Genomic DNA, 14195 nt, shown 5'->3' on the forward strand with positions numbered 1-14195 from the left:
AAACATGTTTTTAATTAGGGATATCTCACTTTAGAGTTTATAGTTATAGACTAATCACATAAGCAAATGCTCAGAAAAAGGTCTACAGAAATATACAATATAGCAATAAACAAGATTTCTGAAAAGTACTTGCTTTTATTAAAAGCTTCGTCAAGCATGCTTACCTTCACTCTTTTCCAGTAAAGCAGCTATGACTGCCTCATCTTCAATAGGGTTTAGTGAACACGTGGAATACACCATCCTACCGCCGTCCACCAGCTGTTCTGCACCTCTCGTGGCAATCCGCAGCTGTAAGCTAAGGATTAGATACTAGGTTACCCTAAGACCAAACAAAACCTGCACAGCACATACATTACAGGCACCTATTATATCATACATTTATTACAAGCTTTTATGACAGATACAATAAAGAAGAAAATACTCCAGGTAAAATGAACAATTTCCATAAAGAAAAAATTTTTTAAGGTTCTAAATGAAGTTAGAGTAAACCTATATAAAGTGGTTCCTGTTGATAAAAAAACCATCTATTTATATAAACAAGGGTTCTACTGTTCTGTGTGCCTTTCCTAACACGTCAATGAGCAAAGCATAAAGCTGATCACCAACCGAATTCAAGATATTAGATGAATTTCACTATTAAAAAGCCTCTAAACTTGTACAAATATCTGAGTTCTCTTTCTGTGAACCATTTGTATCACTGTACGTTCTAATCCTAATGTTTGTTTCACAAAAACAGTGCTAAGTGTTTAGAGAGAAACAAAATCTGCTGCTGGAGTTCTTTTTTTTATAATTTTTACTTATTTATGTTTTCCCCCAAAGCCCCAGTAGATAGTTGTATGTCATAGCTGCACATCCTTCTAGTTGCTGTACGTGGGACGAGGCCTCAGCATGGCCGAAGCAGCGGTGCGTCAGTGCGCGCCCGGGATCCAAACCCGGGCCGCCAGCAGCGGAGCCCGTGCACTTCACCGCTAAGCCATGGGGCCGGCCCTGCTGGAGTTCTTTATGGTGAATATTCATTAGTGCTCTTTAGATCAAGCACAGTTCTACCTTGAAGAATGTATAACTTTCAATGTTAAATGAAAAAAAATACAAAGCTCTGTACATAATACAGTCAAAACTGCTCAAAACAGGTATTTTAAAAATCCCTCTGCATAAAAAAACACTACAATACACGAGACATTACTGAAGTTATCTTTGAGTTATGGGATTTTCTTTTTCCTTCTACTTTTAAGAATTGTTTTAAAATTTTCTTTAATGAACATTTTTCCCATCATAAAAAAGCCAATCAAAAATACTTCTAAGAGATCAAAATGTTAAGCGAAATAATTCAACACAAAAGAACAGAAAACAGAGGAGAAAGATTAGTAAGACAGTTAAGATAAACAGTCATTTCATGGAAAATGTACGTTTGAAATGTTACAGGAAATTGTTATAAACGGCATTTTTAGTAAATGTGTACCTGAAAAGCATACAATCTTCTATTTACTACTCTTAAAATGTTTTAAATGGGGCAGGCCCAGTGGCGTAGCCTTTAAGTGCACGCGCTCTGCTGCGGCGGCCCGGGGTTCGTGGGTTCGGATCCCGGGCGCACACCGATGCACCGCTTGTCAGCCATGCTGTGGCGGCGTCCCATATAAAGTAGAGGAGAATAGGCACAGATGTTAGCCCAGGGCCAATCTTCCTCAGCAAAAAAAGGAGGATTGGCATCAGATGTTAGCTCAGGGCTGATATTCCCCACACACACAAAAAAAGGGTTTTAAAAACAACTATTTCTGATATATAAGCAAACTCTCATGAAGGTGGCCATTAACACTCTGATGCTTAGTCAGTCCATTAAAGATCTGGGTGCTCAGTTAGCTAATTCAACAATAAATCTTTACTCATCTATTTGTCAAACAATGCTACGGTTTTATTTACCCATGCAGCTGCAAGCTATTTAAGGTGGTCCACTTTTTCCAAACATCAATGTTTTTTCTCATAGTGCCATCTCCACTGGAAAGAAAGATATTTAAGAACTTAAAACTCTGTACAGATAGATGATTAGAATTTAACAAATATGTCATGTTCAAGCTAAATTACAAAACAGGTATTATTATAATAAATACCAATTAGAAAACAATCTAAATTCTCACAAACTACAATCAACTTGCTATTTCTGTCTTGGGGACACACTAATACATTAAACTTTTTAATTATACTTCAATTTTCAATTCAATTAGGGAAATAAAAGATTTGACAAGGAAACCTCATTCAACACTTAAAGAAAGAGTAATTTGCTTCCAGTTGACAGAAATAACTAGCAAAACTAATTTTCAGGCCTAGAACACAGAACCATGAATACATATAAGACATTTTGATCCTGCTACTTACAAACTCAGTTAATCCACAGTGGCATTTAAATCAGAATTACACGAATACTGATAAACAGACTCATAAAGGACTTTCCACACAGCAAACTCAATTAAGCCAACTTAATTTCTTCACTAAGATTTTTCTATATATCACAGTTAAACATTTTTGATTTTCTACTTAATGGAAATTATTTCCATGTAAATTTTATAATACAGACTTGATCCATTAATCTTTCTGTCTGCATCTAATTTTATCTGCCCAGTTTTTCTGGGGTAACTCCTGCATCTGTTGGCTTTCTCTGTAAAGCTAATTTTCCTTGGTGGTCTAGCCACATGTCCTTGAGGTGAAGAGTCTGCAGGATGAAAATGTCCTATGAGATATAATGGCTTTCCAATGACATACTTCACTTGTGTGGTGGTGGCTTAAAATTCCACCATACTTGCATCAATTTCCTCAGCTTACAACTTAGTGCTTGTGAGGTCACTTCGTTCTCACAATATGATACGAGAAATGAGTTATATTTCTGATCAAAAGAACAGAGGAATGAGAAAATAACTGATTCAAAGGAAAACTATAAAACTGCAACCCAGAGGAAAAGGGATGTAGTCCATGACCTATTTTAAATTTACTTTAAAGGGGAATTCTTTCACGTATTTTGAAACTCAGCCACCTTCAGAGCTACCAGCTACAATTTTCAAACTGAGTTCTGCCAATAGCAGTAAACCTGTCGCTTGTTTAAACAAGATGAAACTTAACATTGCTGTGTCATAGTAAACACTGTGTTCAGTGCTAACAGTTTTGTGGCCATTTTGCACTTGACAAATTCATGTGTTCAGAAGGCATTAAACTGTGATCATCATCTATGTCACTGCCTCCAGGAACTTAACAGACATCTTTCGTTTTATTCTTTTCTTTGTGGAAAAACTCAGTTATGCCAAGAAATTCTTTTAAGGGTAAACTCTACAATTCTAAAATTTATATGTAAAACTTGAAGGAAGGTATGTGTATAAATACTGGTAAAATGAGTTTCTCAAAGTTTGAACTCCTAAATTTCATGGTGCTAAATAACAAGACTTACCATTAAGACCCAATGTGACCACGTATCATTCTACAATAAAGTGTTTTATGTACCCACTGGCAGTACGAACATAAATACCTGGGATGAGCACATCACTCCCAGCAATATCCTGAAATGCACCACACTGAGAGTCTACGGTGTTATTTTCCTCTCAGCTGTTTTCTTTATATATTTTTTTAAGATTACTTATCAAAACCATCCCTTGTTGTTCCGTATCCTAAGTCTGCTGTGCTGTTCATCACTAAGATTTTGAGTGTCTGTCTTCTGATTGAGGCTCATGACGTCCCTCTCTTCACATCAGCTGCCACAAGAATCAAACAAACACTTGTGCATGTGTTCACGTGCAGCTTCATTTCAGTCTATATTTGATTTGATTCCTTAGTGGATTTCAGGCTTTCTGGCCTCTGAATAATATAAATACCTGCAAGGGACATCACACAAAATGCGATCATAGAAGAGAACCTCTTTCCTTCCGTTCACGTCTATTTGGAGTCTAGGTATGCTGGACGCATCGTGGTTGACCACCATGATGCAGGGACTGCTCAACCTTTTGGCTTGATGAACAAGCAGATAGCAGCGCTTGTTGTCCACATCATTAGCGATGACAAATCCCTCTGGAAATAGAAAATTGTAGGGTCAAGTGAAATGCAGCATAAGAAGAATAACTTCCTGAAATACATAAACTGTATGTTGGCAGAGGAGAAGCGGCAATCCACCAAATTTAAGACCAGAGCTTAAGATGTGCAGGAACGACATAAGCAGTCCAAAAAGGAACCCGGTGGCTCAGCATAGATTTTATGGTCACCTCAAACTTCCAAACTTCAAGATTCATTTTTTTCAACAATTATTCACTTTGTACAAATTACTGTGCCAAAAATGTCTTTTGTTAATAACTATTTATAAAAAAGAAGGAGGTAATGGGATAAAAAAAGGTGTAGAAAACAACAGAATCACTGAACAAGTGTTTAAAATGCTGCATGTGTGCTGGGGCCCCCTGCTAGACTCTGCAGATCAGACACCTAGGGTGGGGTCTAGTCTCCTGTATGTCTATGCTGTTCCCTGGGAAATTCGAATCTGCACCCCTGGCTAAGAGCTGCTTCTGGGAAGTTTCCTGGGGGCTGCCTCTTATCACTTCAACTTCTGTGATACAGATATTTATCACAGAAAAGAGGACTTAAAAAACACAGCTAACAAGCATGCACATTAAAACAGAACTAGAGCAGCTGGCTTAAACAAAAGGAAGCAATATGAGATAAAGGCAGATAAAAATATTACAAGACTAGCACACACTATGAACAGTATTTTTCACTTCTTAAAAGAACCCCTATGAAGGAGCAGCAGTGATACTGTAATAGCTGCCATTTCCTGAGCACTCTGCAATTCTATATACCATCCCCTGAGTTCAGGACCGATGTCCATTCCCTAAGTGATGTCTAGTAATGTCACGAACCTTGCCTATTAAATGGTGGTGAGATTTGAACCTGGGAGTCCGGGCAGCTCTTAACAACTATACTCTACTGCCTCTCACATAGGCAGTAAGTAATCAAAAAACACAAAAACCAACGCAAAACTGTTACTACTGAAAATTCAAACTGCAATCTCTGCTACAGCTTAATAAATAAACACTATTTGCTTTTATAGAAAACACACATAATTCTAAAATAAAGGTTCCCTTCCCACAATGTACAAAATCTAGTTTGAGAACTAGTGATGGTGGTGTGCAAAATGTCCAGATCTACTTTCAGAGAGAGAAAACCCACCGACTTGTCACAGGAGGCTTGAAGCAATGTTGTTATCTTTTCCTCACCTACAACCCACCAAAAGCAGCATTCCTACCCTCTGAAGTGCCAGCCCAGCGCATACCTGGGAAAGGGACATTCATGTCGGCATGCAGCATCTCAATTAACTGTGCGGTCTTTGATCCAGGTGCTGCACACATGTCTAAGATCTGTTAACAAAGCAAGAAAATGATGTTTTTATTTTAAGAAGTCAAACATTCTACATTTAATTTAAAACAATTTTATGAGTCATTCTAGTATCTGACTTCTATCCCAAGACCTAAATTTCTTTATAGAATGAAACTATAGCAGGATATATTTAACTTATACAGATCTCATAATATATACTGCCCCCAAATCACAGAAGGACAAAGATACTCCCCCCAGGGGATAGGAATAGAACGCCATCAGAAACCAGTAAAAGCAATAAATTTAAGGAAGAATGAGTAAAGAGATTAAGTGCAAGAAGTATTATAACATACTGCTCCAGGGCAGAGCTGCTGGGGTTCAAACCTCAGCTTAGCCACTGACCAGCCCGGTAACCGTGGGCCAGTAACTTCAACTTTTGCCTCCTTTTCCTCATCTGAAAAAATGGGGACGGGGTAGCATCTACTCTCCCAGGGATGTGTGGATAATAAATGAATTAACTCATGAAAAGAATGCAGAACAATGCTCGGCATGCGACAAGCTCTCGATACATGTTCACTGTGATTTCAATCTGATTTTGTCAGTCTAGACCATTGAGGATAATCTGTGTAGTAAATAAACAAATTAATAACAAACTTGAAAAGGGAAGAAAATAGTTATCTGAGTTTTAAAAATTAAATAGGATAAAAATGCAAAAAAGAACCTAAAATAAAATACATATCATTCTCTACTGTAGCCAAAGTGAAAAAAAAAACAAGGATTAATTATATTAAGAACAAAGATCTCAACAAAACAGAGAGGCAGCCTAGCCACTGCAATTTTCTACGTAATACACGTACCTTATGGTGAGGCTGGGCATTCAGCAACAGTGGTGGAATCATGCTAACAGCTTCTTGACGGCTGATATTTCCCTTAGAAAATAAATTTTTAAAAAAATCAGCGACAACATTAAAAAAGGCAGATTTCAATGTTGGGCATTATTTCAAGTGCAACAGAAAAAGACCATATATTCAGACACAAACGAAAAAGTCAGTACTATCACACAAACATTAAATAAGCGGGACAGAGGGCCGGCCCCGTGGCTTAGCGGTTAAGTGCGCGCGCTCCGCTGCTGGCAACCCGGGGTTCGGATCCCAGATGTGCACCGAGGAACCACTTCTCCGGCCATGCTGAGGCCGTGTCCCACATACAGCAACTAGAAGGATGTGCAACTATGACATACAACTATCTACTGGGGCTTTGGGGGAAAATAAGTTAAATAAATAAATAAATAAATAAGTGGGACAGATTTCTGTAGTAGGAGATAAATGGTTGCTAACTAAAGGCTAAGTAGGGATGACCATTAATACCAAAACTTACTGTCAGAATATCAGAAATGCAGGTATAATACTAAATTTTATTTAAAAAGGGGACTTTAAGCTTACATAGTCCCAATCCGCCATCTTAAGAAAGTATGGAAGATGGATGACCATCTCTCAAAAGTAGACAATGCCACTGAAATACCTTCAGTAACAGGAGTAACCAAAACACGCACAAGACAGAAAGTCACTGTTGGGAAGTTTTTCCCCTTTAGCTAAAATTATAACTTCTATTTCTTAGTCCTCCTCTGTTTTCAGGACAGACCACATCTGCTTTCTATTCCTGAGAAATGCCTCTCAAAAAGATAAAGACATCAACCACTGCTCCTCTTTTTGCTTCTCAAAGAGAAACAGTATCTAAAATTCCTCACTAAATCATCCCTCCTCAAGATCTTTGCTGACGGGCCAGGGCATCTGTTAAAACGTAAAACTGTTCAGATTCGGACAAAACTTCCTTGATTAAGTCCAGCACTCGCCTCAATCACAACTCTATCTTAACAGCCTTAAGAACAAATGCTTAAAAAAAAAAAAAGAAAAAAGGCTATCTCACAGCAGCTACCAGGCGGCTTCTGCTCCATTACAACACAGGTCTTTTGTACTTGAACAGCCACCCTCTCATACTTATGCATCTGACCAACTTGTACATTCACACCTGCTAATTTTTACCTCATGGGTTTCTGGCCAGCATCGAGTCTGTAAAGACTGAATCCTGATAGACTCACCGGCACAGTGATTCCAAGCTCTGTGTTATACCTGTGATTCTGATAAGCCTGCCCTGTTTTCATCCAAGTTTTCAATTAAAGCATTGAAGTGGGATGGAGACATTAGGCCACGACTACAGACTTCCCAGCCGTTGAGTCACCTGATTCACAGACACGCTTTGAAGAGGTTTTGCAGCCAGCTTTGAAGAACCCAGAAACTATCTCACCCTGCTGACTCCTGATAAAAACCCAGACTGGCTCCTAACAATACACGCTACCAACACTAAACTCCCATCTCCTCCACCTTTCGCAGCCACCTCACAACCTACAACTGTGTATCACTCCATTCCCCACAAAGCCTCTGCTCTGCTGAAGCTCAGACCTGATTTGTTCTAGATTAAAAGCTGAGCCAGAGAATCCTTTCTTGTACTGGCCCAAATACAGAATTGGGTATGTGGCAGTGCTTACTTCCCTTTATTCCTTACTAAAGCTGGTGGGCGGGGGGGCCACAGGCAGAGACAGAGCTCAGTTTACCAGGTTACCTAAATGGACAGAAAGCCACCGTGGTAGGAAACAGCTGTCGGTCAAGCAGAGGTTAGAACTAACTGGGCAAGGTAAAGGGTTTCTGAATCGGTTACGGCTTCCAGAAAAAAACACGGGAAGCATGACAATTCTGTTGAGTGGACAGAGAAGCCCAGAATGAAATAAGCATCATCTGGTGACAGTGAGGTTTCCTTGGCTAGAAAAAGGAGATTAGAAAACAGGACAGAGAAATTCCTGAATTTAAAATGTGAGACTACTAAGAATTCCAAAAGAATAAGAAGAAAACAGCAAAGCTTAAAATATCTAGACTTTATGGATGTTCATTTAATCACATATTGCATGAGGGAACAGCTATTCTGTTGGAGAAGGTTTGATGCTAGAGGTAAGCAGTTCAGTGACTAAACTATAATCGAGGAATTTGGTATGGCAAAGAAACAGAGAGGTCGTTTTTGAGAACCAAAGTTGTCCTATTTAGGTGTTTTCTGTATGTTTGTTTGTTTGTTTTGGCAAAGGTCAAGTATAGACAGGAGCAAGAAAAAACAGAAGTGATAAAAAGTGAGTTTAAAAACCTCACTTTAATAAAATAAATAACAGGGCCATAAGAACACATTACTTTTTCTGTGCGACAGGCCCCTGGCACGTGCACCTAAGAAGGACGTGAGAGTGGACTGAGAAGTGGTCTCCTGAGTGACACCCCATCCAGAGGGAGAGTGCTGTGCTCACCCCAGCTCTGCAGCCACAAAACCCAGGAGCGGCAAGAAACGATAAATCAAGGCAACAACTGTGATGAAGTCCTCACTAAATTTCAGGATTAGATGAGCCAAAGAAGATAACGGCTATATAAATAACCAGAAATTGAAGGTGGCACAGACACTGGAAGGTGTCTTTTCTGCATGCCTTATCTACCTAATTGCTCCCAGTTAACAAGCATGGTTAAAATATAAAACTAATGCACGGTAAAGCTTTAAGGAAACCAGCAAATCAAAAGAAATCTACTCACAGATTCAGTTTCGCTAACTAGAAACTGGTGAAACTTTTCCAGTTGTGGAGACTTTCTCAAGATTTTTCGACTTAAATTTGTGTGCCAGGCAAGTTCTTCAGGATACCTGACCAAAAAGAAAGTAAAACACTTATGGATTATATACATTAAAGTGCTCCCTTAGTGACTTCCTTATACAGGTCACATACCAAATGAAACACCCAGTTTTGTCCTACTTGCTCACACCCACCGTCCCCTCAAGCACAGTCAGCCGACAGTGCGAGACGTCACTGGGACATACGGAGCACTGTTCTAACTGTATCACAGCCCACACAGACACAGGAAAGCTGGAGGCTTACAAGAGACATATGCATATGATATCATTACAAAATTTTAATGAGGAATGTTCAAGAACAGATGAAAAAGTGCAGACTCCTCTGCTCTTCGCTATGTATAGTAAATTAAGGATGGTATAGAGGTCACCAGAAAAAAAGACGTAAGATAACAAATTACTTAAGTTTAAAGAAGTGCACACGATACACAATAAAATAATGCAGTAAGGCAGGTATCAGAATGTTGGACAAACATTTGATTATAATCTTTTTTATTATATCTTTCACTATTTCTAAAACAAACCAGTCCAATAATTTACTGAAATGTTTTACATATCAAGAAACCTTGGAAAGCACCAACGTGTTAATTTGACCTCCTAGGTTGTTATTTACAGATGTAAGAATGCAGCATCTCCTGCCGTTTCTGTGAATATATTTGAACTTTCTGTAAATGATGGATGTCAGTGATTAGGAAATGTGTTTTTAAACTTGGCTTGCACCCGTCCACTGATCTCCAAGTGCAAAAGTCAGTACACTGATATGACACACAGCCACGCTCAATTCACCCACTGCAAACGTAAACATAACATGGCCTTCCGTGATAAATCCCACTGCAGTTTTAGCATTTACGTTATTAAGTCCTAGGTGTAATAATGAGATTAACTTAACAATGCAAGGTCACAATGTTTCCACTCTCAAACTGCAGCTAAGGTGACAGCCATGAAAACCAGAATGTCTGGAAAACAATACATTTGACTGCTTGGAAACTGAGTGATCAATTGACAGAAACAAACTCAAGCCTTAAGATTTTAAGACACTGCTCAAATGTCATACTATGAAATACATTTGAAAAGTTCTTTCTACCAAATAACGAAGGTTAAACTGGCTGAACCTGCTCATGGCCACCCTCCAAAGGTCCCCAGTGCTTTCATTCTATTTCCTACACCTGGTTTCCTCTTCAGTATTTAACCTGTTACAAAAATATAAAAGCAAAATACAATCATACTTACCAGGCAACTAAAAAAATAAGAGTTTAGTTTTAAATACTCCTCATTAGAGGTGAAATGGTACAGATACACTCACATTTGGCTTTAGCTATAGTATTCTGCAAAATCTGCCATCCCACTGCAACTTTTGCAAGGCTGAATAGCCAAAAGTCGACTTTTACAAAATTTCTGACAACCCTGACCTGGCTGTGATGAACGACAGTATAATCATGTCAAGTTACTACCTTACCAATTCACCAAAACATCATTAACTGGAATGCTCCCTGTCATTAGTTTTTGTCAATGGGTGAATTTTTGTTTTCAAATACAGATCAGCAGTCTAGATATAACCTGAGTGAACATTTCTTCATGTGCCTTACAGGTTGAATTTCTAAGAGTTAAAATGTAAACTTACTGTAACAAGATTACAATTCTACTTCAAGTAACTATGATTGTGAAAGCTGTTAATCTTATGAAAAAACTATTTAAGAACTTTCAAACAGTTAAATACAAAAACAAACTGGCAGTTAAAATGAATAAAAAGTATGTTTCATATATACCTTTAGGAACGAAACATTTTTGAGTCAACAAACGTTTATTAAAATCTTTGTAGATTTTAACATCAAACAACGTAATCTCAAAGAACTATACTGAATGTTTAGTTACGTAATTCAAATTTAGCTCCAATCTTTGAAGTCCTATTTGGAAACTTTTCGTGTCTTTTGAGGATAACTTATAAGCACCACTGTCACCTTTACATCTCAATAATTCTTAAGGTACAATAAAATCTCTGTAAATACGTACAACATCTATGATAAATCACCTTCAATCCAGACATAAACAGAATGATGATAAGGTATGTTCTCAACAACGTATTGTCAAAAAAAGGCTTTTATAAGAACGCTTTAGGATAACTCCTTACAATTCTGAGTCTATGAAGAGTAAGGAAAAAAAAATGAAATCTACCTAAGGTATAAATCCTATACTTAATATTCCTTCTGGAAAACATGGTTCCCAAAAACACTTTGCTAAATTTTATCCCACTGTGTACCAAAAGGTTAAGAATAACATATGATCTCTTTTTGTTTTCTGAACAACACAGAAAACCACCAGATACCTTGGTTAAGTGTCTGCTTTACTTGCTTGCTGAGAGATTTATGGGTATCCCACACTTGCCAAGTGAGTTTGATTAAATAAATGTTTATACAGTAAAACCGTCAAGCAACTGTCACTGATAATGGAAAAAGCTGAGTATTAGGAACCCAAATCCTACAATATGTTCTTCACACCCTTCAGCTGTGTTCAGAAAATTAAAGCAAACAATAAGATGAAGAGAATGACTGGCTGTTATGAGACAGTGATTCACTTTCATTCTTCAACCACAGACAACCTTGGCTGAATACAATTTTAGCATCTGGCCATTCAGCATTCATTCAAAATGTGTGTGCTGCGCACATCCGTGATTTGGACACTGGAAATCCAAATGGCCAACGAAAAAAGAAAAGCAAGCAAATCCATGGCCCATGATTAATGAAAACCTGACCCTGGTTTGCCATTGCTAATGGGTATCTACAGAGGAAAGATAACTCATACACTTGAATAGTCAAAATCTCCAACAGTTGCCAGAAAATGCTGGTAAAATTCACCTTTTTATGGCAATCATTTAAAATAATTTCTTCTGTCTTGTAAGAACTCTCAATGTCTCAAAGTTGATAACCTGAAATGTGGAACTATAACAATTTACTTTAATATCTATAAATTAACCCAGGTCATGGCATTTCTATAGTTTGTGCTTGAGTCCTCCAGGCATTTCGCAAGACAGCCTATGCTGTCGACACAAGGCATCATCTTCAGACAACTGAGACTTGAACTGGGCCATGAGAAACAACCTACAGACCAGGTAAAGAAAGGGTTAGCACGGAGGGCTGCAGTGTGCTTGGGCGCTGGAGACAGTGGAAATACAGAATCAGCTGGGCAGCCTTGGAGAACTTCTGTCAGGTTAAGTCTGTCCTTTTTCTGAAGGTAGAGAAGCCACTCTGCATCAGTTCTGACGTGAGAACACAAGGGGTTTACATGGAAATGGTAAAAGTGGTAACATCACGGAAAGAAAGAGGCTGGATCAACTTGGAAAAATTAACTCAACTCAGTGATTCAAACATAAAGAGCTGCAAATCACACAGGAAAATTTGCACACCAATGTAAAGTAATATTGATAAAAAGCACTGGGTAAAGGCACATAAGGATGTCCGGGAAGTATATTCAGGTTCTTTCATGTTAACAACAAATCCATCACTAAGAAATACATTCAAGTGACAAAGATTAAAATCCCCAAGAAACATCCAACAGCATAAAGCCCTGTTGTACCTACCAACTCAGGGGCTGTGGAACTTCAACTTTCTGACCATCCACCTCCAGGTCCTCCAATTCCTTGAAATACTTGTTCTTTAAGCAATGGAGAATCTCTTTTGCGTGGCTATTAAAAAGTAAACACATTTCAAACTGATCTGAAAAGCTAATTTAATATATTTTATCTTCTCGTAAATTTAAGATTACAAAGGTTTTAAAACTAAAATCATCTTTGCATGGAGAGAAGACATTCCTTAATCACTGCCTTTTTATTCTATTCCTTCAAAATTTAAAGAATCTTCATTGTCTAATCACTAAAGGACAACTAAATGCAATCCTAGTACATTCCTTCCCTCCTAAATGTTCCTACAGTTCCATTTTTACTTGCAATCGATTTTGGAAAGATATAACCACAAAGATTTAAAAAGAGAAGAAGAGAGCCAAAAGTTTTAAGCAAATTCGGTAATGTCGCAAATTCTCACGCGTTCTAAAGGGCCAGCATCCTCAGCTCACGAATCCCCAGGAGTCAACCCTTTCTCAGGTTGCATTTTCGTTTCTTATTCTAGCCTCCCAACTCGAAATACCTCCTTAACCCATTCCACTGGACCCTTGTGCTCCGTCCTCAGTGCTTCCAGACTCTAGAATCCACACGGCTGATGTGCAGCGGTTCTGTAGCACTGTAACACTTCTTGGGGAAAACGTGCTCATTTTCAACCTTGGGCCCCCTAATAACTACTCTCAAGGAAATCCGGCAAGGCGCGCTACCTTTTATAACCAGTAATTCTCAACGTGGCCGGGAGGGGCTCCCGAAGCGCTCCCATGAACTGGTCCCACTCGCCCTCGGGCACGATCTTGAGCTCCTGGTAGTAGTGCTCGAAGAGTTTGTTCTCCTTGATGATCTCCGGGTACCCGCCTTCCCAGCCCTGCGGAACGAGAGGGACGTCTACCCAGGGCCCGAGGAGCCGCCCCCCGCCGCCCCGCTAGCCACGGGGTCGGTGAGGCCCACGCGAGGCCCCGGCGCGCCTTCGCCCCAGCTCCTACCGCCTCATTGCGCTTCCCGCCGCCCTCGGCGCCGTCCTCCGCGCCGCCGGCCCGCTGCTGCTGCTGGAGCCGCCGGCCCCGCGCCCGCCGCCCCATGGCCGCGGCAGCCACGCACACTACCCGCGCCCACCGGCCCGCCAACGCCGCCGCCGCCGCCGCCGCCGGACTTCCGGGCTGAGCTGAGGCCCCCGCGAGCCGCGCCTGCGCCTCTCCGGGTCTGCAGGAACCTTGAAGTGCGCCAAGAGCTCCGCGACCCGCGCTCCCGGAAAACAAGGAAAGAAGGGAACCGCTGACAGCCCAGCCCTGCGTGGGACAATGGCCCCAGAGAACAACCTCAAGGGCGCGGACGCCCGGGTTTCCCGCGCGGCCTCAGGCAGCTGCGCGGACAGCCCGGGGTCGCTCGTGCGCAGAGCAGCGGGGGCGGGGCGGGCCAGGGAGGGGCGGGGGCTCCGGCCTGTGGGCGGGGCGGGCCTGGGGAAGGGCGGGGCTACGGCCGAGGGGGCGGGGCGGGGCGGTCTACAAAGCCGCCTCCCGCTGCGCCTCGCTCGCCTCCG

The 14195-nt window shown here is 40.5% G+C and overlaps 1 protein-coding gene across 1 annotated transcript in view; it reads right to left on the minus strand.

Moving 5' to 3' along the window:
• NSUN2 (NOP2/Sun RNA methyltransferase 2) overlaps positions 1-13788 on the minus strand; it is a 28365-nt gene extending 14577 nt beyond the window's left edge. The window contains exons 1-9 of the mRNA XM_004440062.3: positions 13642-13788; positions 13366-13523; positions 12623-12727; positions 8958-9063; positions 6195-6266; positions 5294-5378; positions 3852-4044; positions 1918-1992; positions 165-295 (exon numbers count right to left, since the gene is read on the minus strand). Coding sequence (XP_004440119.3) covers positions 165-295; positions 1918-1992; positions 3852-4044; positions 5294-5378; positions 6195-6266; positions 8958-9063; positions 12623-12727; positions 13366-13523; positions 13642-13737 — 1021 coding nt within the window. The 5' untranslated portion in view covers positions 13738-13788. The remainder of the gene's footprint in view (positions 1-164; positions 296-1917; positions 1993-3851; positions 4045-5293; positions 5379-6194; positions 6267-8957; positions 9064-12622; positions 12728-13365; positions 13524-13641) is intronic.
• Between the last annotated feature and the right edge of the window lie 407 nt (positions 13789-14195).

This window comes from Ceratotherium simum, chromosome 18 (assembly GCF_057802395.1).
Source record: "Ceratotherium simum simum isolate JZ-2026a chromosome 18, ASM5780239v1, whole genome shotgun sequence".
In the NCBI taxonomy this organism is placed as follows: domain Eukaryota; kingdom Metazoa; phylum Chordata; class Mammalia; order Perissodactyla; family Rhinocerotidae; genus Ceratotherium; species Ceratotherium simum.